The sequence below is a fragment of the Rattus rattus genome, chromosome 1 (genome assembly GCF_011064425.1).
Source record: "Rattus rattus isolate New Zealand chromosome 1, Rrattus_CSIRO_v1, whole genome shotgun sequence".
NCBI lineage: Eukaryota > Metazoa > Chordata > Mammalia > Rodentia > Muridae > Rattus > Rattus rattus.
This window is the reverse complement of record NC_046154.1, coordinates 252,639,914-252,665,112: the sequence shown is the minus strand read 5'-3', so window position 1 is coordinate 252,665,112 and position 25,199 is coordinate 252,639,914. Positions and strand designations below refer to the sequence as shown.

The 25,199-nt window shown below is 50.3% G+C and overlaps 1 protein-coding gene across 2 annotated transcripts; it reads left to right on the top strand.

The window, feature by feature from the left end:
• The first annotated feature begins 240 nt into the window (after positions 1–240).
• Positions 241–24,189, top strand: A4galt (alpha 1,4-galactosyltransferase (P blood group)). 2 transcript variants are annotated; one of them, XM_032918659.1, is made up of 3 exons: positions 241–339; positions 20,560–20,703; positions 22,566–24,189. In XM_032918659.1, exon 3 carries the CDS (start codon positions 22,580–22,582, stop codon positions 23,660–23,662), a length of 1,083 nt encoding a protein of 360 aa, XP_032774550.1. In that variant the 5' UTR covers positions 241–339; positions 20,560–20,703; positions 22,566–22,579; the 3' UTR covers positions 23,663–24,189. The 2 variants fall into 2 exon arrangements, with proteins under 2 accessions (XP_032774550.1, XP_032774540.1); XM_032918649.1 differs by lacking the exons at positions 241–339; positions 20,560–20,703 and adding an exon at positions 21,006–21,129 and having other exon boundaries at positions 22,566–23,998.
• The last annotated feature ends 1,010 nt before the right edge of the window (positions 24,190–25,199 follow it).

Below are 25,199 nucleotides of genomic sequence, written 5' to 3'. Positions count from 1 at the left end.
TGGGGGACAGAATGGGCCGGAAGGTTTAGAATAGGATGGTGACCCGCAAGACGTGGAGGCTGCTCATACCTGTTGGCTACTGGCTATTGACTCAGTTCGAGCCCCCCTAGACAGGACTAGCTGCAGACAGAGAGGGACCCGCGGGGCAGGAGGGGCTGACCCCGCCCAGGGCTGGAAGGGCGGCGCTCCTGTCCTCTGGGCTCAAGCCACCGCCCTCCAGGGCCGCAGTAGCTGCCCGCCGCTTCGGGAGCCAAAGGTACTTGGGTCTCAGGGACAAGGCAGAGGGCAGGGGGATTTCGTTGGGATCTGGAGCAACCCTGTTCCAGGCCGGAAAGGGAGGTGAGCTGCAAGACACCAGGGACCAGGGTCCCCACCTGGCCACCTGTTCCACAGACGACAATTGTGCAGGCATCACTTCTGTGCCGTGGTCCCTCAGCCACCGCCCGCACCCGAGATGCGCCCCGAAGTTGAGCGCGGCGCGGCGCGAGCTAGTCTGGGGCTTGTCGGAGGACGAGGTCCACGGGGGAGGGGGCAACTGGGGACCCCAAAGCGCTGCTCAGCGACGTTGGGCGAGCAGGAGACCTGGGAGGTCGCGGCGGGGCGCGTCCGGGAGAGGAATGGAATGCTGTGCGCTGCAGGGAGGGCTTTGGGCTGGGAGTCGGCGCTGGGTTCTCCGGATGCTCTGGCTTTGGACCCGCACCGGGAAGGGTCTTCAGGTGGAGGGGGTAGCCTGGGAAAAGCTGGCATGGAGCCGCCGATCCCAGCGCTCGGTCCCGGATCATCACGCTCCCGCTTCTCCCCTTCAGATGAGACCATTTGAGGTGAGATTGGAAGTCGGATGGGGTTGAAAGAGGCTGCGCCTGGAGAATTATCCTATCCACCCCTCTTCACTGTTAGGGCAAACCCCCTTGCCTCAGTGTCGTCGTATGTCATCTAGAGCTAGAAGTTCTTCTCATTCCTTGGTAGATTCCACTGAGCCTCTTGCCCGCTCTCAAAAGTCTCTTTTCCATCTCTCCTCTCTCACATCCACAGCAATCCAGCTGCTGCAATCCCAACCGGTTCCCTCCGGGTACCTCTCCTCCGCCCCCTGCTCTGACCTTTCTGCTCTCTCCTCCCAAAGAATGGGGACTCCAATATTGCAGAGCTGCCCGCCACCAATGCACCCGCACTTCCCCCAGCCTCTGACCTTCCGCCGCAGAAATCCTATAAAGAAAAGTCCTTAAACCAAAGACCAAAACGCACAGGAACTGGAAGGCAGAGAGAGAACCCCGCCGGTTTGTTTGTTTGTTTGTTTTAGAATGTTTCTTCAGGGGTTGGGGATTTAGCTCAGTGGTAGAGTGCTTGCCGAGGAAGCGAAGGCCCTGGGTTCGGTCCCCAGCCCCGAAAAAAAGAACCAAAAAAAAAAAAAAAAAAAAAAATGTTTCTTCAATGCCTCAAGGGCTGGTCCCTGCCTGAAGAGCTCAGTATGAAAGGTACCTATTTGGAAATATCGTAGTTTGCTTAATTTCTTTGAACTAATTACAGCTTTGCAGCTGTCTAGGTTGATGAGGATTACCCAGAGCAAGATTGCTCACTCGTGGGAGGAGTGATGAATGTCCCAGGATGTGGACAGGGTTTGTTGAATCTCTAGAGGCAACTGTGACCTACCGTATCACCCCCAAAACAGCCTCGTCTTGGGGGGGGTGGAAGTGGAAGAGGGGTTTCCCAGTCCCCACTTTCAATGACCCCAAGTAACAGCTTTACTTACAGAGCCTCCTCAACTGCCTGGGTTTTTTGTTGTTAATGCATGTGGTTCTTTTAGATACTGTTACCCTTTGTTTTGAGACAGGGTCTCACTGTGTAGCCCTGGCTGCCCTGGGATACTGTATAGACCAGGAACAGAGATCTGCCTGCCTCTGCCTCCGGAGTGCTGGGATTAAAGACCTGTGTTACCATGCCCACCTAGACTCTGTTACATCACTATAAATGCAGGCAGCTTATGAATGGTTAGGTTTTCCTCAAAAAACGAATTAGCTGTTCAGTGTGCGAGACCGTTTCACCAGTTGGCTCTCCTGAAGCCCCTTGCCTGGGCATACTTCCTCAGACTGTGGTAGGTGTCTCTATTTTCCCCAGTATCGAAACCAGTGAGTCAAGCAGCGAGCAGCTAAGAGTTTGTGTGGTATTTATCAGGTGCACGAGCTCTTCAGTGGTTTGCCCCTTGGCTGCTCTTTGGCAAAGTGTGTCTTCCTTACTGTAGTCTGCATGAATGTTTGAGGACCTGGGTGTTTTGTTTTTGCTGTTTGGTTTGGTTTCTAATTTATTTATTTTACTATATATGAGCATTTTTGCCAGTTGGTATGTGCATGGTGTCCTTGGAGATCAAAAAGGGTGTCTGATCTCCTGGAACTGGAGTCGAGAAGTCACTATGTGGTTGCTGGGAATCAAACCTGGATCCTCTGAAAGAGCTGAAGTGTTCTTAACTGCGGAGCCAGTCCCAGGAGCTGAGTTTTATTAGTTTGTTTGTTTTAAGAGAGAGTATCAAGTAGCACAAACTACATGGTTTCTAACATACCATATAACTTTAAGGCTAGCCTTAAATTTCCAGTTCTCTCACCTCCAGAATCCTGGGACTACCGAGACCATCATGACCGATTTATAGGGTGCTGGGGACCAAACCCAGGGCTTCCTTCATAGTAGTAGTCTAGAAACGAGGTTCCACCCCCAACCCCGAGGAACAGGTTTTTAATTTTAATTTTACTTTATCTCCGTGTGTGTGAGCACCGGGAGACTTGGCTGCGTTTAGAAACTGATTGGGAACAGCTAGAAAAGAACTCTGCAGGAGGCCCTGGTGTGGGAAGGGGGCTGGCTGGTCTATTGACCTCAGGGAGGCCGCAGGGAACCCAGGAACTGGGAAGAAAGAACCTACTTCGGAGGGAGGTACTGGCAGGAACTGAGAAAGGGGCTTAGAGAAAAACTCTTTGAACAGGTTTTGAGCACCTTTGGGGAAGATGGGACGCCTCAGGGGAGGGCAAGGCTTCTGCACCCAGATGAAAGATCTTTTAGTGCCTTCTGCTAGGATTAGACTGGCTGTCCTCGCCCACGTGAGACACCCCTCCTCCCTCCCTCACACACTGACAGACACAGACACACTAGAGACGGAGAAATACTCGCAGGTGGTTGTTTCCCTTCTGAGCTTTCTGTCTGGTAAATCTCAAGAAGTGGAGCCCAACTTGGTGCCCCTTTCTCTTTCCCAGGGGACCTTCATTTCCATCTGGTCGGAGCCATATCCTCAGAGCTGGGAGAAGGGTCTTTTCTTCCATTGCAGGGGTCTGTACACCCTCGAGCCTGTAGCTCTTCCTTGGGCCCCAGTTCTCCCACTAGCTCGCTCCATCCAACAACGTCTCTGAGGCCACACCTCCCTGTGTAAACTGGCGAACGGGAAGCTTGGAGAACAAAGAGCGCCAAGCAAGCTGGAGACGGGAAAATGATAAAAGGGCAGAAGACATTGTTCCAAAGCAGGTGTGGTGGCTCACCTCTGCGGAAGTAGTAAGAGGAGTTTAAAGTCAGTGTAGCTAGTGGGGGTGGGACATGAGGGGGTGAGGAAGAGAGGCGGCGAAGGGAGAGAGGGCGGGACAGAGAAGGGGGCGCTCAGAAGCACGTCTCCAGGTGTTAGTGTTCCGTTGCTCTGTCCAGAAGGTCCCTGGTGGCAGCCCCACAGGGGCCAGATTCCTTACTCTCAGTTGTTGAGACAAAACTCAGGATCCAGCCTTTTTCATCACAGTAACACTGAACCCCCCTGCTCCAGGGCAGTCCCGGGAGATTGACCCCTTTCAACTGGTAAATGATGTTTGAACCCCACCCAGCATTTCCAGTTCCCAGCTATGCCTCGGTTTCAACTCTTTTTAAGATTACAAACCGAGGATCTGGAGAGATGGCTCGGCAGTTAAGAGCACTGACTGTTCTTCCTAGAGGTCCTGAGTTCCATTCCCAGCAACCGCATGGTGACTCACAACCATCTGTAATGGGATCCAATGCCTTCTTTTGGTGTGTCTGAAGACAGCGACAGTGTACTCACATAAATAATAAATACATCTTTAAAAAAAACTTATAAAAATGTTACAAATTGAACCCAGCGTGGCAACTCACATCTTTGATGCCAGCACTTGTGAGGCAGAGGCAAGTGGATCACTGAGTTTGAGGCCAGCCTGGTCTACAAAGCTAATTCTAGAATACGCAAAGCTACACAGACAGGACCCCCCCACCCCCAAAAAAAAACTAAATTAGATTGAGGGGCAGTATCCATAGGATATGTTTTGGGGGCAGTTTGCCACCTGAATACAAGCTGGCGAGCAATTAGCATTTGAAAGTCATCAAACACCCTCTCTATGCCAGACCCTAGTTATTCTGAAATGTGTATCGTTTCTGGCTGTGGTCAGAACTTCACCTAATGTGCACATGCCACCAAAATCCTAGCTGAGTCTGGTGTCTGAGCAATCTGAGCGGCCCCCCAACCCCCCCCCAACTTCTGGTGACCACTTCTCTACCCACTTCTGAGATTGATGTATTTAACCTCTGGGGGATAAAATAAAAGACTTCTCGCCCGAGAAAAATGCCTCGCAGGCTGAAGCAAACTGATCCCAGTGTGGTGCTCCCGGAGGGCCCCTGTGAGGGTGTGGGCAGGCAGGTGGGAGGACAGGCTGTCACTGCGTCTGTAAAGTGCCGTTTACCTGCCTTTGACCCAGAACTCTCCTTTCCAGGAGCTAGCCACATGGGAGCAATTACAGATTTTCTAAAGATGTTAAGTTTGAGGATGTAAGTGGGACCCGCTTGCTGTGGCGTTTCCAAAAGCTCGAAGGTGGAAACCACTTCTGGCATCAAAGCGGGGAAATAGGAGTGAGGTAGGCAGCAATCATCACCGACAGGAAGCAGTAATGTTCTGGAGATAGGGGGGCTGGCTACATCAACATAGGGGCTTCCCTTCTCACAGATTCATCCTTAGCTACCCATGAGGCATTGCGCTAGAATCCCAGAACACTAAAGTAGCTTTTACAAGATAACACGTGTTTGCTCGTAGCCTGTGCCCATCTTCCACGTTTTTCGTTTAATTTCTTTGATGTTGACTTGAACCCAAGGCCTTGTGCATTGTCAGGTCCAAAGAAACCCAGGACAAGCCTCGCTCAGTACCTATGGCTCCTCTCAGCACTTCTGGACCAGCCCTCATGGGGTAGCTAAGGATGAGTCTACCTTAAGCCTCTCCAACCAAGGGGCCTGCTTCTCGTTCCTATATAAACCTGCCATTCAGCCTGTGAATTCTCTTGGTTCTGCTCTTCTCTCCGTCCTCAGCTTCTCATTCAGTCGACTGACCCTCCTCCTCCCTCATCCCCATTCAGTCTGGACTCTGCCAGATGCTTCTGACTGTATTCTCCCTCACATCTGCAATAAAAACCTTCTCCTCAACCATACCTAGGCACTGTAATGTCCTCGTTTGCCTTCATGCATGCCACAAATATACTCTGCTATTGAGGTAACATACCCTTCCGTGTACTTATATTTGAAAAATCATTGTTGCATATGTGTATGATGTATATGTACACATGCATGTGTGTGTGTATGTGTGTACGTACACACGTGTGTGGAGATCAGAGGACAATGCCAGAGTTGATTCTTCCACTGTGGGTATCAAGGATTTAGCTCAGATTGCTCTCATGGCTTTAAAAGCAAGTACTTTTATCTCAGGAGCCATCTCCCTGCCCCAACGCCTATTATTATTAGTCTGGTTTTATGACTTGGCACAAGCTAGAGTCATCAGAGAAGAAAGAGACTCAATTGAGAAAGTACCTTCTTAAGATCCAGCTGTAAGGCATTTTCTTAATTAGTGATCAATGGGGGAGGGCCGAGGCCATGGTGGGCGGGGCCATCCCTGGGCAGGTGGTCCTCGGTTCCATAAGAAAGCAGGCTGAGCAAGCCAGGGGAAGCAAGCCAGTAAGCAGCACCCCTCCATGGCCTCTGCATCAGCTCCTGCCTCTAGGTTCCTGTCCTGACTTCCCCTGATGAACAGTAGTGTTTGGAAGTATAAGCCAGATAAACCCTTTCCTCCCCAACCTGCTTTGTGGTCGTGGTGCTTCATTGTTTCATTGTAGCAATAGGAATGCTAACTGTGATACCATACAAGATGCATTCTTTTTTTTTTTTTTCTTTTCTATTTTTCGGAGCTGGGGACCGAACCCAGGGCCTTGCGCTTGCTAGGCAAGCGCTCTACCACTGAGCTAAATCCCCAACCCCACAAGATGCATTCTTAACCTCCAGCCTTTCTAAAGCCAGTGTTTGGGGTCTTGTCGATCTAAGCAGGTGAGAGATGTTTTCTGAATGTGTCTGCTTTCATTTCTCCCCCATTGAAAAGTGACCTTGGGAGCGAAGGATGGGGCTCAGTTGGTGAATTGTCTGTGCAACATTCATAAAGCTCTGGGCTTGGCGAAGCCAGTATGGTGGTTCGCCCTAACACTCAGGGGGCAGAGGCCGGAAGATCCGGAGTTCAAAGTCTTCCTTAGCTACATAGTGAGTTTGAGGTCAATGGGGCACCTTGAGACACAGTTTCAAAAACAACAATAAAATAACTACCCTTGGGGTTGGGAATTTAGCTCAGTGATAGAGAGCTTGAGCAAGCGCAAGGCCCTGGGTTCCGTCCTCAGCTCCGGTGGGGGGAAAAATTACCCTTGATCTTGCATAATTATTAAAGGGTCATATTTTGTGTGTGTCCAAATTGTCCCTTGCCCATTTTGGGGGTGGGAGCGGGCAGGCCCAGCAGAACTTCTCAGGGTGTCCGCACTTTGGCTTGGAGGATCATCCTATGTTCAAGTTAGCATGTGTACACGTGTTTTTCTATCTCTGCTCCGAAACTTCCTAAAGACTTGGGGGAGGGGGCTGGAGAGAGGGGGCACAGTTAAGAGCACTTGTTCTTTTTTTGCTTGTTTGTTTCGTTTTGTTTGAGACAGGGTTTCTCTGCTTAGCCCTGGATATCCTGGAATTCTCTGTAGACCAGGCTATCCTGGAACTCAGAGATCCCCCTGCCTCTGCCTCCCAAGTGCCTGATTTAAGGGCATGTCCCACCACTCGCTGGCCTTTCCTCTGAAGTGTTAAGTTGTCCGTCACCCCACCCCCTATCCCATCCCTTCTTCTAGCCTACTGGAACTCTGTGCAGCCTGGCCTTGAATTCCTGATATTTTTCCCCCTGCCTCCACCTCCCTAGTGCTGGAGTCAAGAGGCATATGCCACCATGCCCAGCTCATCTCTTGGCTACAAGACAGGGTTGGTCAGATGGCTCAGTGGGTATTTACCCTGAGCCTTATGTTCTGAGTTCAATCCTCAGGACCCACGTGGTGGACAGAGAGAACTGATTGTCCTGTGACCCCCAAGGAGTACACCATGGCTGAGTTTGTCCTGTTTACTCATGAAATAGATGTCTCCAGTCTTCTCTGCCATGTGATGGGGTGGGGAAAACTTTAACCATCCTAAAAGAACTTTGCTTCTTAATAACTGGAGGCTGGGGGCTGGGGATTTAGCTCAGTGGTAGAGCGCTTGCCTAGCAAGCACAAGGCCCTGGGTTCGGAAAAAAGAAAAGAAAAAAAAAAAACAAAACTGGAGGCTGGAGTGATGGCTCAGTGTTGAAAGGCACTGGCTGTCCTTGCAGAAGACCTGGGTTCAGATCATAGTACCAGCATGCCTCTCAAGCATCCATATCCTCAATTCCAGCGGATCTGAATCTCTCTTCAAGCAAAAGGCATGCACATAGTATACATACTTACATGCAGGCAAACCCCTCAGACACATAAAATAAAAATAATACTAAAATCATAGCAAAACTGAGTTCAGGCCTTCAGCCTATTAAAGTTGTCTTTTGAGTGTTTTGCCTGAAGTATGCATGCAAGCCATGTACGTGCCTGTTCCTGAGGAGGTTAGAAGAGGGCATCCGATCTCCTGGAACTGAATTTACAGATGGTTGTGAGCCACCATGTTGTTGCTGGGAGTTGAACCTGGGTCATCTGCAAGAACAACAAGTGGACTTAACCAAATTGAGTCACCTCTCCGGCCCATCTCTTGGGTTTGGTTTTTGTATAGGGTTTTGCTCTATAGCCCAGGCTGGCCTTGAACTCAAGATACTCCAGTGTCCATCTCCAAAGTCCTAGGATCACAGGTACCCACAGCCAATCCTGGCTGGCTCACATGTGGATATAATGATAAAAGCTCTAGGCCCTCTGAGTAGCATCGTTTCTCTTCTGTGAACAAAGAGAGATGCCTTTTCTCTCCCCTTCCTCGTAGCTGTGCCCCATTTTAGCTGATATCGTGAGCAGCTCCTGCAAGACTTCAGAAGCTCCGGCATCGTTCAGTGCCATGGAGGCCCACAGCACGTGTGAAGATCGGGACAGTTTTTCTCCTTCCACTGCGGGTTCTGAGAATCGAACTCAGGTCATCGTAGGGCACAGCAATTGCTTTTATCCGCTGAGCTGTCTGCTTGGCCCAGTGGCTACAGTTTTTAGGGAAAAAGCCAAGGGTGTGATCATAGCGAACCCATCAGATTCAGCAAGGCCACTTATCCCAGCACACAGCCAAGAGGAGGAATGGTGAAAGCCAGTGATGTGAGCACATGGGAATGGAGGTCTAGTCACTCCTAGTTCGTCCTTGGTGACTGACATGCTTTAGGTTTAAATGGTGGAAGAAATGGGACTGAGGGGAAAGGGGCATGGCGGTGAAACGGTCCTGCCTGGTCAAGGTGTGGTCTGGCTGGGCATTCACCCAATGTGGTCAGAAATCCTAGCCGTCATTGCTGGAGTAGATCAGTGGTTCCTCCACGATGATCACCTCTGTCCCGTGGTATGGTGGGGGTATAGTAGTTTCCTATTCATAGATAAGTATCTTCATCTAGGCATTAGTCTCTAGGAGGGTGTGTGTGTACATGTGTGCATGTGTGTATGCATGCGTGTGTGTATTTGTGTGTTGACAGGATCTTAATCTTTCCTGCTTCAGCCTCCCATGTGCCCAGACATGATCCTCTGTATCCCTATGACCCTGGACACTTCATTCCTTTGCTTTGTTTTTGAAACGAGGTTTCTCTGTGTAGCCCTGGCTGCTGACCTGGAACTGTTCTTATAGACCAGGCTGGCCTTGAACTCGGATTCACCCACCTCTGCCTCCAAAGTACTGGGACTAGAGTCGAGTGCCACCCGGCTCGTGTCACTTCATTTTAATTCTGAACAACTTCCCACCTCATCTCTGGACAGTTTTCCATGAAGACATTAACTGGGTCTCTGTTTTTGTATTAACCGTGCCTGGTGACCAGGGTGGGAACTGCCTCTGTTGGCCTGAGCTGATCCCCCCCATGTGGGGAATAAGGGAAAGGGGATGGAACCCCTGCCAGCAAACCCTTTCTGGCCAAATTTAATGAGGCCAAAGGTTTGGAAGGGGTAGCTCTTAGGATTGAACCTAGAGTCCATTTTCATGTTTAATGCTATCTGTCCTGTGGGCAGTGTTATCGCTTCCAAATACTGCTTGGGTTAATGTATGAGCCGTTTTTCTTGGGTGGAATATTAGCAGACAACAGTCACTGTGACTTGCAAAGGAAACATAAAACAGAGAGAGAGAGAGAGAGAGAGAGAGAGAGCGCTAAAAAGATACTAGTACTTGTTAAAAGTTTTTTTTTTTTCGTGAGTTTGCCTGCAGATGTAACAGTAGGCAAACTGTCCGGTCTTCTGTGCTCAGCATCTGGGGATGCTATTTTTGATAGAAATATTTTTTGATAATTTTGATAGAAATATTTTTGATAGAAAATATTACGTCAGGACCATCCAATGTTCTTAATATTATTTTTTTTTCTTTTTTCTTTTTTTTTCGGAGCTGGGGACCGAACCCAGGGACTTGTGCTCGCTAGGCAAGCGCTCTACCCGCTGAGCTAAATCCCCAACCCCTTAATATTATTTTATTTAAAGTTTTATTCCCGTTGTGCGTCGTGCGTGTGTGCGTGTGTGTGTGTGTGTGTGTGTGTGTGTGTGTGTGTGTGTGTGTGTGTGTGTGTGTGTGTGTGTGTGTAAGACTGGTGGTTGTTCTCACCCTACATGAGTGCTGAAACCAGACTGCAGAGTCCTCTGGAGCCACAGCCCTCTTAACCATGAGGCCTCATCTCTCCAACTCCCATCAATGTTGTTTTTAGAAATGTATGTAATTTTTTATTTTGGTTTAACTTGCCTATGTTGAGAAATGTATAGATTAGGCATTGCTGAAACTCTGAGGGGTTTCTAAGGAACAGGGACTCAGCCTGAAGTGGGCTGTATTATCCCAGGCTGGGGGACGGGGAGAACCTCAGAGCAGCTGAGGTAAAAAGGGAAGGAGAGCCAGATGCCCACTGGCTTCTTCTTCCTGATTCACTGAGTGCCAACAAGAACTCAACCCCACGCAACTTCCCTGTCATGATGTACAGCAAATAACCCCACAGGCTGCTCTTTCTGAAGTATCTGTGACAGCTATTTTTTAAAAGATAACTGATACAGTGACTAATGCGTGTTTTTAAGACTATAGAGAGGTGTGGCTTAGAGTGGACAGTGTATGGTCGTGTCTGGTTTGCTTTGCCTAAGGGTGACGGTCATGAGTGGGGACTGCAGCTCAGTTCATTGCTTGTCTCACATGTCACAAGCCCAGGGCTCCATCAGAAGAACTGAATAAACCAGGTGTGGGACACGACTGTAATCCCAGTGTCTGAGGTGCAGAAGGATCACAGGTTCAAAGTCATCCTCAGATACATAGAACTCGAGGACCAAAGAGACACTGTTGAAAATAATGACAAAACCAATTCCCACATGTTGTTCCCTCCCCTCCATACACACTGGCTTATACATGGGACATAGGCACATGTCCACACGTGGTTTAAACAGAGGACACCCCTAGATAAACCATAAGCTTATGAAAGGCTAGTTTTCCAGAGTTCTCTCCAGGCCACCAAGATCTCTCAGACTTAGCATTTCCCATGGTTCCATACGTTATGATAGACATGTCCACGTCCCACCACTCTGGTTTCTGTGTGGCTGACACAAAATTATGGAGTTTAAGCTCCTCCGTTACACAAGCGTATGCCAAGATACTTCAACAGAGCCCACATCTGCTTTAAAGGAGCCCAAAGCCAGATGGCAGACAGTCTGGTGTAGAACTCCCAACTTGCTCAGAAGAGCCTCCAAGCTGACAAGAGAAGCAGAGGGCAAGGCCTGTGTCCTAGATAAAAGAATGCTCACCAACTGTCAGTTCAGGACCTGTGGAGCCCAAACACATACCTGCTGCTATGGCCAGGCTGAGAGAGAGATAGAAGAGAATCCTGCAGTGAGGAAACCCCAGCAACTTTGAGGGCCATGCAATCAATCTCTCTCTCTCTCTCTCTCTCTCTCTCTCTCTCTCTCTCTCTCTCTCTTCCCCCCTCTCCCTCTCTTCCTCTCCCTCTCTTCCTCTCCCTCTCCCTCTGCCCCCTCTCTCTGGGGTCAACTTGCTTTAAATGGCTGACTCCAGAGAGTGACTCTTTCCCTGGTGTATTTCGGGAGAAAGCCTGGGCTCCCGCATCCCAGCAGAGGATGACAGAGGTGAGACGTCTCACCATGGCCACATCGGGAAAGAACAAAGCAAGGGATCCAGTGACAGACACCACCAAGTCCATCCCTGAGCTACAACGTGTGCTTTAGTTTGAAAATGAGGGAGTGTCAGGCAGCCCTTGTCAAGATGTGTCTGGCTGGTGTTGCAATTCTGACTCTGTATGATGAAGGAAGGGAAGGAAAGCTCCTCTCTCCCCTGTTGCTGGTTGCTGGGGGGTGTCCAGTCTGGCTCCTACAAGGTGCTCACTTCTGATCTTAGAATGGGGGTTAGGGGTGCGTTTTGTTCTGCCTGATTTTATTCCAAGCTGGTTCTGGGAGAGGTTAGAGAATGACTTCTGCCCTCAACCAGAGTCAAACGGGTGAGCGCCACGTGAGGCAGATGTGCCAGACTTTGGTATTGTAGTCAAAATAATCCCAAGCTGGGAGCCTTTGGCAAACGCAGCTTCCTGGCCTTGTGATAATATTGGTGGATCGGATCGTTGAGAACCGTAGGCTCATTCTGGGGAGATAGGGTCCCAGGAACTTTATGACTGCTAGATCAGGCCCAAGCCAGAGGCTTTTGGGTTCTTGTCTTGGGAATTTGAAAATAGAATTGAAGGGCTTGGGGTTGGGGATTTAGCTCAGTGATAGAGCGCTTGCCTAGCAAGCGCAAGGCCCTGGGTTCAGTCCCCAGCTCCGAAAAAAAGAAAAAAAAATAGAATTGAAGGGCCACAGAGGATGAGTTTTAGGGGGGTGGGGGAGTCATTCCCTTTGAGTTAGGAGTGTAGCTCAGTCAAGCAGCCACGTGGCAAAAGGTCACGGAGAGAGGCTTTCAGAAAGAGACTAAGAAGCCCAGTGTGCCTGAATATACTTAAGCTCTGACTTGCACTGGGAAAGGACTCAACAGAGCTTCATGGCGGGTGGGGAGGTGCATGCTTAGGGCCAGGAATTCTGGGAAGGAGAAGTATGTTATCTCAACAAAGGGGTAATTATACCTCCACCTCTTTAGTGAGGTTTAGGGTGGATGGACTACTTGGGTAGAGAAGTGATCCTTTAGTCACGTGATTAACCTGCCCAACCAGGCTAAGTCTTATGCTTTGGGTAGCTTGAAATGCTTACCCCAACCCCACCTCCAGGCCACAGAACTAGCTCTCCCTAGCAGACTTCTGCAGAGACCTACCCAGAGCTACTAGTATGCATCCCTGAAAGGCTATAGGAGTGGCTCCTTCCATAGGTTCCCAGGGAACACTAGCGTAAGCTTTTATCTACCCTGAGCTGAGGGATTGGGACCTGACAACTGGGTTACCACGTTTTCATGGTTCTTTTCTTCTTAATTTATTTTATATTTACTTATTTAATGGGGTTGGGCATGCTATGGAGGTCAGAAGATAATTTTCAGGAACTTTTCTCTCTACCGTGTGGGTTTTAGGGCCTGAGTTTTCAAGTTTGGTGGGTTTGGGCATAAGCACCTTTACCTGAGCCATCCCGACCATAAGCACCTTTACCTGAGCCATCCCGACCACTCTCTGACTTTTTTTTTTAAAGTCTGAGGACAGTTTTATTAGAGTTTAGAAGAAAGACACCCCAGGAGAAACAAGGTGTAAATCTTAGCAGCTGCCCAGAGTACCAGAAAGAACTTACTTAAGTTCTAGCCAGGGCCCGAGGTTAAAAAGAGAGAGTGAAGAAAAAGAAATAGTTCTACACAGAGAAGCAGATGGACCCAGTCAAACCTCGTTGACTATGTGGCTAATAGGGCTGACCAGAATGTATGTGCCTCATGTCTACCAAAGCAGCGGTGTTTCCCCTTAACTTTAACTCCCTAATTTACCTCCCCCCTCAAACCCCATGTTCAAAATAGTAGTATTTTCCTATTCTGTTTAAAAGCCACTACCACCTCTTCTACCTCTCTCCCCCATTCCATTCTTTTTTCTTTTTGAAATATTTATTTATTGTACATAAGCACACTATATATTCAGACACACCAGAAGAGGGCATCAGATCTCATCACAGATGGTTGTGAGCCACCCACCCTGTGGTTGCTGGGATTTGAACTCAGGGACCTCTGGAAGAGCAGCCAGTGCTCCTAACCACTGAGCCATCTTGTGGTTGCCCTGGTTTGATGGTTTCTTTCTGGAGCTACCTACCCTGGTTTGGGAAGTCAAGTGTCTCCAACCACTTTGGCAAGTTCAGAGGAAACTCCGCTCCCCCAAATTCTGACAGTTAAACAAAAGCCAGCATTCCTCAGGAGCTTGAGGCCAGTTCCCTCTAGGAAAAGGAGCCATGCCCCTTATCACTGGTGCAAGGGACGGATGGCTGCCCGTGGTGCCTACTAGCATGCCAGAGGGCATGCTGGCCTCCAGGCTCCCTTAGTGTCGCAAGTGTGTGTTCCTGCAGACATCCTGGCCTTCTCCCCCTATCCCCTGCCCTCCCCTCCTGTCCTTTGCCAGACCCTGGGCTCTTCCCTCTCCCAGCTACTTATCCTCCTCAGAACCCTGCTATCTCTGCTCCGCTCTCTTTCGCCTCTTTCTTGCTCTCTCTTTGGCGCACCCCCCACCCCCCATCTCTTTTCCCCACCTCCTGCTTTCCTCATGGCCAAGTCCATAGTCAGTCTACCACTTGCTCCGGGCTCTTCCAGTGCCTCCAGCTGCTCTCTCCCCGGTAACTACAATAGAAACTTTCCCCTTAGAAAAACAAAGGAAATAACAGACTCATCTCCAGGATCAGCTTTGGGGAGACAGATCAACTTTACTCCGGGTGAATCAATCAATGGTTTTATCTAGTTTTGGGGACGCCAGTAGGACCACGCAGGGTGGGCAAAGATCACTGGCTGACGGCTAAGGCACTGAGAGGCCTCATTGTCATGAGGAGGTGTCCCAGGGATCCCGGGTGCTTGCTGAATGGGTTCTTAATGGCAGAAAGGAATTGAACCTGTAATCAAACCAACACTACGTGACAGTCTTGCAGGTAGGGGTGTGTCAGGGCTTCAAGTTTTCTATACAAGGTCTGAGAAGGCGAAGTCCTGCTGGTAAGGGAGTCTGCCATTTTGCACCCACCTCTGAAGACTATCGGATGGTCATTGGTAGACTTCCACTTTAATTACCAGGACAATGCCTTAAGAACACCATTCTAGTCAACTTAGGCCTCACCTCCTGCTTCCTCCCATCTCCCTCCTGCAAGTGAAGCTTGGGACTGACAATCATGAAGTTTTCTGAGATCCTTACTCTGAGGTTCCTGTGCATCCGTCCCCTTCCCCTGTTCAGTGCCATGGATGCCGGTCCTTTGAACCATGCTCACACGTGGGTGAGAGTTTGGGCTTTCTCTGTACCCTCCGATCTCTAAAGCTATAACTTGTTGATTTTCTGTGCTTGTCTTTGAGTCCATAGGAGAGGAGTCACAACTAAGCTATCCTTTTATTCCCCTTGGGACGGAGCCTTTTCTCCTCCTCCCCGCTCGCTGCATTCGTGTGAGACCTCTGAAATGGACCCTCCACGGTTAGGGGGAAGGCTTTTACTGTGGCTAAAAGAGAGAACAGTCCAGAGCAGAGAGAGAAGAAAAAAGCAGAGCTGTCTTAATTTGGGTTTCCAAGGCTATGAAGAGACACCAGGGCCTCGGCAACTCTTATTAAGGAAGACATTTAATTGGGGCTGGCTTAGAGTTTCCCGAGGTTGGGTTGGAGAGATGGCTTAGTAGTAGGGAGCCCTGACTGCTTTTCTGGAAGACCCGCATTCAATTCTCAGCCCGCACATGGCATCTCACAACTGTCTGTAACTCTGAGATCTGACACCCTCACACAGACATGCATGTGGGCAAAACACCAATGCACATAAAAAAAAGTTTCAGAGGTTCAGTCCATCATCATCACTGGCAAGAAGCACGGGGGCCACACAGGCAGATGTGCTGGAGAAGGACCTGAGAGATCTGCTCTTTGACTACAACCCACACTGGGCATAACTTGAGCAGTAGGAGACCTCAAAGCCTGCCCCAACAGTGACACACTTCCTCCAATAAGGCCACACCTCCTAATAGTGCCACTCCCTGGGTCAAGCATTCAAGCACATGAGCCTATGGGGCCAAATCTGTTCAAACTATGACATAGAGCCACATGTCCCTCCTGTCAGCCATAAGGGAAACAATGCCTTTTGGTGAAGAGATTCCCTGAAGAATGCTGGCTTTTATCTAACTGCCAGAAATCCTTCTATAGCCCAGCTTGAGCGGAGTCTAGACTTCAATGTCAATGGACCTGACATAATTGCTTTTTTTAAAAAAAGATTTATGTATATGACACTGTCATTGTCTTCAGACACACCAGAAGAGGGCATTGGATCCCCATTACAGATGGTTGTGAGCCACCATGTGGTTGCTGGGAATTGAACTCAGGACCTCTGGAAGAGCAGTCAGTGCTCTTAACCACTGAGCCATCTCTCTAGCCCACAACTGCTTTATTTAAGTCAGGGTCTTGTATCTCAGCTTTGTCACTGTGCAAGCAAAGATGACCTTGAACATCTCATCTTGCCTCTGTTGCCCAACTGCCACCATGCCACCATGCTTGTCTTGTGTGGTGCTGGGGATGGATGGAATCTTGGATTTTATGCATGCTATGTCAACACTCTACCAACTGAACTGTGCTCACAGCCCAGGCCCTGTGTGGATGTCTATCCTTTCTTCAGACGTGTAGTATCCCTAATAGTCCAGGAAGCAAAGTGGAATGGGGACCTTCTTTCCCTTGCCCTGGGTAAGCCCTATCCTGGGCCTCTTACAGCCCCCTGGAGCCTGGGGGCCGATGAGACAGACTCTGATGAACAGGTAAGGGACCCAGGGCTCAGGGAGGTGACTTGTCTTGTGGCATGTGCCCTATACGCAACCCTCCTGGGAAGGGGTACTGAAGTGGACTGGGGGACTCTGGGATACCTTAGTCTTTGTCTAAGCAGGGGAGAAGGCAATGGGAAAAGAACCTGACTTGACTGCAAGTGGAAACAAGTGAAGCCATAGAGTTGGAATTGTGTTCTGACCGTTCACTCTTGAGAACTGAGGGGATGGTATTAAAAAGGAGGGCCAGTCCTGGTCAAAGACAGTCTGCTGAACTTGGAAATCCCTGACCTTAGAGACTTGCCCTAGTAGCTCTCCTTTCCCAGCCTCCCTCCCTGTCACAGACGTCTGACAAAAACACACCTGTCACCGTGGTCTGTGGAGACCTGTCCTTCAGGCAGGGTCCCAGACACACGTCATGTTCTCTAAGCTAGTAAGGCTTAGAGCTCCCACCCAGCCTGGGGCTTTGTCTTGCCCCTCCTGGGGTCACATGTCATAGGCCAGCAGGACTCACCCCATCCAAGTCTGAGTTTCTCTGGTGGCCTGAAAACCTCAGCGGACTTGCCCATGCTCACTGATGGGGCCACCCCCCCCCCAATCTCGCTTTGCGGGGACCTCCTGCCACTCCCACTTTTTTACAGCCCCTGCGCAGCTCCTCAGTGTCCCTGCTTCTCCTAAATGTGTCCCCATCTGACCCTGCTTGGTTGTTGAATGCTGTGTTTTTTTGTGCCTGATGAGAAGACCCCTGGATGGGGCTGCAAATCCTGTCTGCAGAGGCCTGGGGAGGGAACTGGTGGGGAACCACACATAGGAAGCCTGGGTGGGGAACCTCGCCCGAGTAACCGTCTCTCTTCCGGTACCTGTACCCCCATCAGAACTCCTGACTCTCCGCTGGCTCATTCTGCTGGCACTCAGCCCAGAGGTGGGATCTATGGGGTTCAGTGTGGGCTGCATCTGCCCATCCCCGTGACACCATCTTGGCTCACAGTCAGCCAGGGAAGGAGACAGATACATCCATTAAGAGTGTTGTACTCGGGTTGGAAAACAGTGCTGGACCTGGTGCCAAGCTCTGTCTCTGCCAGCCTGTATTTCTGCCCAGTCTCATTGCCTGCAGTGAATCATGGAGGGTCCTGATAACAGGGAGCCAAGGGTAGGGATTAGAGTGGCAGTGTAACCAGTTAACACACTACTTCAGAATAGCTCCCTGCCCTAGGGAAGGAAGCCTAGGGGTAGCGGGGGACTAACAGGGACATACCAGGCTCTTCTGACAAGGGCTGGGACCTGGAGCTGCAAGGTCCACCCAGTGGGACTATGAATCTAAAGTCACATGGGTATTGAGCTGTGGCCAACTTGGCTGGGTACCTAACTTCTATTTCTGGATCTTCGGCTCCATATTCGATACCAAATATGGTGTAGCCAGAGACTAGCACCTCCAGTCGTGGGCAGGCATACCTTAGCCTACCTCAAGCCTGGTCTCCACCATGTATCATAGTCTCAACTACTCAGGGGGCACACGCTGCTGACGGCTGTCCAGACATCTACCTGTAGTCCTACTGGGTTCCCAGCACCCAGGGGACAGAGGCAGGCAGATCTCTGAGTTTGAAGCCAGCCTGGTCTACAGAGTGAGTTCCAGGACAGCCAAGGCTACACAGAGAAACCCTGTCTTTCTCAAAAAATAAAACAAGTCAAAATGCTTAGGACCAAAATCGCCTCACTCCCCAAAGGAGGAGGACAGAGCTAGGGTCTTCCCGGGGTCTGTCTCAGCTCTGCCACCCATATGACTCTGGCTGGGCTCCCAAGCAACTCAGTGACCATCTTCCCTCACTCCTTGGTGCTCTTGGTCATTTAGCTGTCGCTCCTCTGTTCAGCCACTGATCTCCTGGCTCCCAGACTTCCCCACGCCTTGGTTCATCACTCGCTGACTCTCCCACCTGCCCCTTTGTTGGCAACACCTATGGAGCTGGGCAGGATTCCCGAGGCTAAACAAATACAAACACCAAATACGCTTGCCCTCGATGAGCTTCGCATCCCAGCAGGAAGGGAGGTTGGGAGCAGGATCGTGAGTTCGAGGCAGGTGAGCCTGAGCTACTGACTCAGAAACAACAAAAATGTAAGGCCGTGATGCAGCCGAGTTGATAGAGTGTCTGCCTTGCTCACGTGAAGCGGTGTAGAAGGAGGGAGGATCAGAAGTTCAGGGTCACCTTCAGGGTCTCCTAGTTGGAGACTAGGAAACTAGTCTTTTCTACAAGAGTTGGTTAGGGTTTTATTGTGGTCATGGCGACTTTGAATGTGTTAGTACTCTGACTGCACGTACACCTGCATGCCAGAGGGCATCAGATGGTTGTGAGCTACCATGTGGTCGCTGGGAATTGAACTCTGCACCTTTGGAAGAACCACTGAGCAGGCTTAACCACTGAGCCACGTCTTCCAGCCCAAGCAGGGAGAGAAAGACTAGGTGTGGCCTAAGCATCTGAAACCTCTCCCCATGCCCCAAGTGACACATTCCAATAAGTCCAAACCTCCTAATATTACCACTCCCTATGGGCCTATGGGAGCCATTTTTGTCTGAATTACCATATTGGGCTATCTAAATAAATGACCTATACAGTAAGCACAGTATTTTGGGATACATGCTAGGGAAAATAAAAGTGGAATGCAGGGAGCTCTAGAGGAAGGTCTTAGAGGCTCGAGGGTGAGTTATGAGTGGAGAGTGAGCCATCCAAGTAGAAAGATTGACAGGTCCTGAGGCAACGGATTGAGTTCTGAGACACTGGAAAGGCAGATGGCTTAGCTAAGGAGCCAGGGAGAGAGTGGTGTGAAGAAAGACACAGGTGTAAGGCATATGCAGGGCCAGGGGACCTGAGTCTCTCTGTGTGAGTCCATTTGAACTTGCTATAATAGCCTAGGCTAGCCTTGATCCTCTTGTCTCATCTTTGTAGTGATGAAAACATTGTTTGGCTTGGTTTGATTTTCAAGACAGAGTTTCTCTATGTAGCCCTGGCTGTCCTGGAACTTTCTCTGTTTGAGACCAGGTTAACTTTGAACTCAGATCCACTCGCCTTGCCTTTTAGGTGCTGGGATTAGAGACAGATTAAAACACATTTAAAAGATTTGTTTATTATTTATGAGCACACTGGTGGCTGTCTTCAGACACACCAGAAGAGGGCGTCAGATCACATTACAGATGGTCGTGAGCCACCATGTGATTGCTGGAAATTGAACTCAGGACCTCTGTAAGAGCAGTCAGTGCTCTAACCATGGAGCCATCTCTCCAGCCCCCTAGATTAAAACATTTAAGACTCACTTTACATTCATGTATATTTCTCTGTGTGTGCACACGTGTGTTTAGTTACCGGCATTTGTGATCCCATAGTTGAGGGGTCTGAACTCCAGTCTGATGCAGCAGTAGGCTCTCTTGTCCACTGAGCCAGCTCTCCAGCCTCAAAGTTTGATGTTCGTCTGTTTTGAGACAGGGTTTCTCTGTGTAGTCCTGACTGTCCTGGATCTCAACTCTGTAGACCAGGCTGGCCTCAAACTCAGATCTGTCTGCCTCTGCCTCCTGAGCGCTGAGATTAAAGGCATGTAACGCCATACCTACAATTTGTTTTCAAATAGCCTCTATGTTGCCCAAGCTGGTCCCATCAACTTGTGTGTGAACTCAGATGTTCCCCAGTCGCTGTGCACAGCTCTTGGGTTTTTTTTTTTCATCTTGTCCTGGTTCTTGGCTTTTGGGACAAGGTCTCACTATGTAGCCCAGGCTGGCCTGGAACTTATAGTGATCCTCCTGCCTCTGCTTCTCCGGGGCTGAGATTCAGCCTTTGACTCATTTGCTGAGTATGAGCTGATCTGGTACAAGTATATGAGCTGCCTTCCTTGGTGCCTCCCACAGTCCCCTCCAGCCGGTCCTACTGACCAGTGCCTCCTCCATTTGACTGGCTTTTCCTGGTGCCCAGCCCAAGTGCCACTTCACCCAGGGAGTTCTAATCAATTGGATTGTTCCTGTTTCCAGCCAGTGCTCCCACAGGACTGAGCATAGGCAAATGTGCTCAGTTTGGCGACAGGGTCGGATGGGCTCTGAAAGCCGAAGCTGACGGGCTCGTCCTTCTGGACGGGAGGGTACAGCTGCTGACAGCCTGTAGCTGTCTCAGACTTTTTTGCCTTCCGTCTTTTGCAGGTGGGCTTGGCAGGCCTGAGCATGAGAGGACAGTCCATAAATTCCTGTTCGCACAGAAGATCAGCTGCTAACCCAGTGCACATGTCCAGGATGCCTGCAGGCTGCTAGGACCCCCGACCTCCTTGTCATGGACTGCCCAGGCTGGTCAGTAGCTCTTTAACCTGGACAGAGTTCAGCAAGGTTGGCTCCACGGGATGATAATTCCAAGTGTCCTGGGAGGGACTCAGTTCTCAGCTTCCAGTAGCATCTACCCGGCTGGGTCTGTTGTGACCTCTTCCCACTCCAAATTGCTGGTTCCCAATGTCAAAATAACACAATTGGCCGGGTGGTAGTGGTGTATGCTTTTAATCTCCCCACTCAGGAGGTCGAAGCATGTGGATCTCTCTGTCAGTTTGAGGCCAGCCTAGTCTCTGGTCTAAAGAGCAAGTTCTGGGACATCACATCCAGGGCTACACAGAGAAAGCCTGTCTCCAAAAACAAACAAACAAACAAAGAACAAACCAGATGCAACTGTCCTCTGGAGTGGCCAAGGGCCTGGGAGGTGTGACTGCAGCCCAGAGCATACAGCAGGTATGGCGTTAATGTTCTGGCTATAGGGCAGAGTTCATCCAGTGACTCAGACACGCTCTTAGCTACGGCCTACCAGGGCCAGCTAAGTCCACCCCACCCACTCCTCCTATGCACATCCTGTCACTTTCTGCCTGGGGACAGCATGAGGAGTATAGACTATCCATTTCCTCATCCTTAGGTCAGAGGTGAGGAGAGGCGAGGATTAGCCCGTGTCAGGGTTTAACAGGTTTGTATGTGTGAAGTGCTCCGATGGTTAGATGGCCAATAGTTATTGAAAGAGCTGAGGTATGAAGCATTTGAGTATGGGGGGGGCATCGCTGCAGTCCCAGCACTTGGGAGGCTGAGGCAGGAGGATCACAGGTCCAAAAACAGCCTGGTCTCTATAGTGAACGCAAGGCCCTCCTCACCAACTTAGAAAGTCTACCTGGTGTGGTAAGCAGCACGTGTGGTTAATCCTATTGAAGACCTGAGTTTGGTCCCTAAGACCCATGTTGGGCGACTCACATCCACCTGTAAATGAAATAACTTGAGAGATGGCCCAGCAGGTACAAGTCCTGGCTCTCTTCCAGAAGACCCAAGGTTTGGTTTCCAGCACCCACATGACACCACTCACACCTTCCCGTTTCCAGTCCCAGGGGATCCAGTGCCCTCCTCTGGTCTTCAAGAGTACTTCATGCATGTGGTACACAGATAGACGCACAGGAAAAAAACACCCATGCACATAAAATAAATAGTATGTAATAAATCCTTGTCGGGGAGGGGCACATGGCTTGAGTACCCTTCGGTCTCTATGCCCCCAGGGCTGGGGTTCTGCGCATGCACTGCTCTTTCTGTTTTCCCCATGGGCTCCCTGGATCTGAACTCAGGTACTCATCCTTGGTCATCTGTAATAGGTCTTCGTGCCAAATATGCTCAAGGCATTTAGTGGCCTGTCTCTGAGTAAGCCAAAACCTGTTCATGGAGCAAAGGGGTCAAAGGACAAGCTACCAGTATCCAGAAGAGGCCCACTTGGTCAGGCAGAGGGTGTTATGTGGCAAAGTTGTTGCTTCTGACTGTCCTTGTATGAGCCAGACTCTGGCTGTACACTGTGAGACACATCGCTTCTGGTCCCTAGACATTCAGGGGTTTATGACCCAAAGAGCAAAAAGGGCCTTGCCCAGACCCCGCCTACAGCTCCCTTTTCACAGATGAGCAGCCAACTTGCCAGATCATGCCTCTTGGGTCCCAGAGACCCTAGGTTTTGGAATATTATTTATCCCTGGCGTCAGCAGGAAACGTGTTTCTTTTTTGGAGCTGAGGACCGAACCCAGGGCCTTGCGCTTGGTAGGCAAGTGCTCTACCACTGAGCTAAATCCCCAACCCCAGGAAACGTGTTTCTTGAGGGTCACAGATGCCTGCGTCTGACTTTCCTGAACGCTGATGGTCATGTTTTACAGACAAGTCAATCCTTATGGGCATCTCCCGTTTGGATCTGGAGGAGACCATGTCCAAGCCCCCCGACTGCCTGCCTCGGATGCTCAGGGGCACGCCCAGACAGCGGGTCTTCACCCTCTTCATTATCAGCTTCAAGTTCACCTTCTTGGTCTCCATCCTGATCTACTGGCACACAATGGGTGCACCCAAGGACCAAAGACGGCAGTACAGCCTGCCAGTGGACTTCCCCTGCCCCCAGCTGGCCTTTCCTACAGTCTCTGCCCCAGGCAACATCTTCTTCCTAGAGACCTCGGACAGGACCAACCCCAGCTTTCTGTTTATGTGTTCTGTGGAATCAGCTGCCAGGGCACACCCTGAGTCCCAGGTGGTGGTGCTCATGAAAGGGCTGCCTAGGGACACTACCGCGTGGCCCCGGAACCTTGGCATCTCTCTCCTGAGCTGCTTTCCCAATGTCCAGATACGACCTTTGGACCTGCAAGAACTGTTTGAGGACACGCCACTGGCAGCCTGGTACTTGGAGGCACAGCACAGGTGGGAACCCTACCTGTTGCCGGTGCTGTCTGACGCTTCCAGGATTGCACTCCTCTGGAAGTTTGGTGGCATCTACTTGGACACAGACTTCATCGTCCTCAAGAACTTACGCAACCTGACCAACATGCTGGGCATCCAGTCCCGCTACGTCCTCAATGGCGCCTTCCTAGCTTTCGAGCGCAAGCATGAGTTCCTGGCACTGTGCATACGTGACTTTGTGGCCCATTACAATGGTTGGATTTGGGGCCACCAGGGCCCCCAACTGCTTACCCGAGTCTTCAAGAAGTGGTGTTCCATTCACAGCCTGAAGGAGAGCCGAGCTTGCCGCGGGGTCACTGCCCTGCCTCCCGAGGCCTTCTACCCCATCCCCTGGCAGAACTGGAAGAAATACTTTGAAGACGTTAGCCCCGAGGAGCTGGCCCAGCTGCTCAATGCCACCTATGCTGTTCATGTGTGGAACAAGAAAAGTCAGGGTACACATCTAGAGGCCACGTCCAGGGCTCTGCTGGCTCAGCTACATGCCCGCTACTGCCCTACGACACACAGAGCCATGACGATGTACTTGTGACGGCCCTCCGGGCACAAGTGATGTCATATCAACATTGTTACCAGAGAGGCAAGATGAGCAGCCAGGAAAAGAGGGCTCTGAGATGCTTCTGTTGACCAGAGGAGACCGAGCTGGCCCGGGGAACATGTGCCACTTCCACACCTCCCCCTCCAGGCCAGAGGGGGACTGGTGGATACACTTTGTCCAGTGTTCTAGGCTGACCAGTGATTCCAGAATCACAGCATCTGGGACCTTCACGGGCTAGATCACAAGAACACCAAAGAGCGTTCTAAGGTAGCTGGAAGACAGTTGGTTAGAGGTGGGGCCAGGAGCGGAGCTCTGGAAAACCTGTGTGAAATGCTAGTGGGAGAGGATCAGGCTCCATCAGACTCCTGAGTCTAAGGGGAGGAGCAGAGCTCTCAGGAAACCATCTTCCCTCCCCTGGGACACTGCACTGAAGCTTTGTCACAGCCTGTTCCAGCGCTCAGGGATGGGGAAATTCTTTAGGTTCCTGTTGTAGACACTGGGGGCTGTAATAAAAGTGACTCGTGGTCACATAGAACACTCATGAACGTAGACTTCCTGGACTTACTGTTTCTACAGATGGGAACAGGCTGGAGGGTGGCCATTTCATCGGGGTTACAAAATTCACTTGGGGAGGCTGCGCTCAGAACTGGGTGGCGGGCTGACACGGCATGGGAGCAGCCGCAGCTGTGGTCCCACCTCACTTCTCAAGGCTCACGTGGAGTCCTAGCCTACTTGGAACCCTTTGTTATTGGTTTTTTTAATCTTTTTTTAAAAATTGGTTTATTTATTTTATAAGTACACTGTAATAGCACATCAGAAGAAGGCATCAGATCCCATTACAGATGGTTGTGAGCCACCATGTGGTTGCTGGGAATTGGACTCAGGACCTCTGGAAGAGCAGTCAGTGCTCTTAACCGCTGAGCCATCTCTCTAACCCTGCTTGGAACCCTTAGTAAGCCTAGATTTCTTTTAGCCTAAATGGGGCTCAGTGTGAACACCAAGGCGTGAGAATAGGGACTCGCCACAGCCAAGTCTGGAAGGTGACTCTGGCCTCACCCTGGAAGCCTGGCTAGGATACTGGTAACTTCTGGAAGTGTCCGGCTATGCAATACTAGAAATATCTCAGCAGCCACAGCTGATTCTTCTCTGGCATGGCTGGGCATCCCCATGGGACAGCTCTCCAGCCTGTGTCCTGCCTGCACTCAGGCAGTAAAGAGAGGAGTTGCCCGGTTCCAAAGGTATTCTGATGAGATTTTTGGTGATGACAATGAATTGTAAGCCAATTATTTCTCTGGTCAATCATAATATCATTCGAAAAGGTCTCAACTGTAGGGGCTGGAGAGATGGCTCAGTGGTTAAGAACCCCTTCGCTACTCTCCTGGAGGACCCAAGATTGCTTGCCCAAGTTTGGTCAACCATTCTATGTGGCACCGCACAACCACCTTAACTCCAGCCCCAAGAACTCTGATGTCGTGTGGATTCCAGTGGCTCCTGAACTCACATGTGCACATGCGCACATGTACACTCCGAT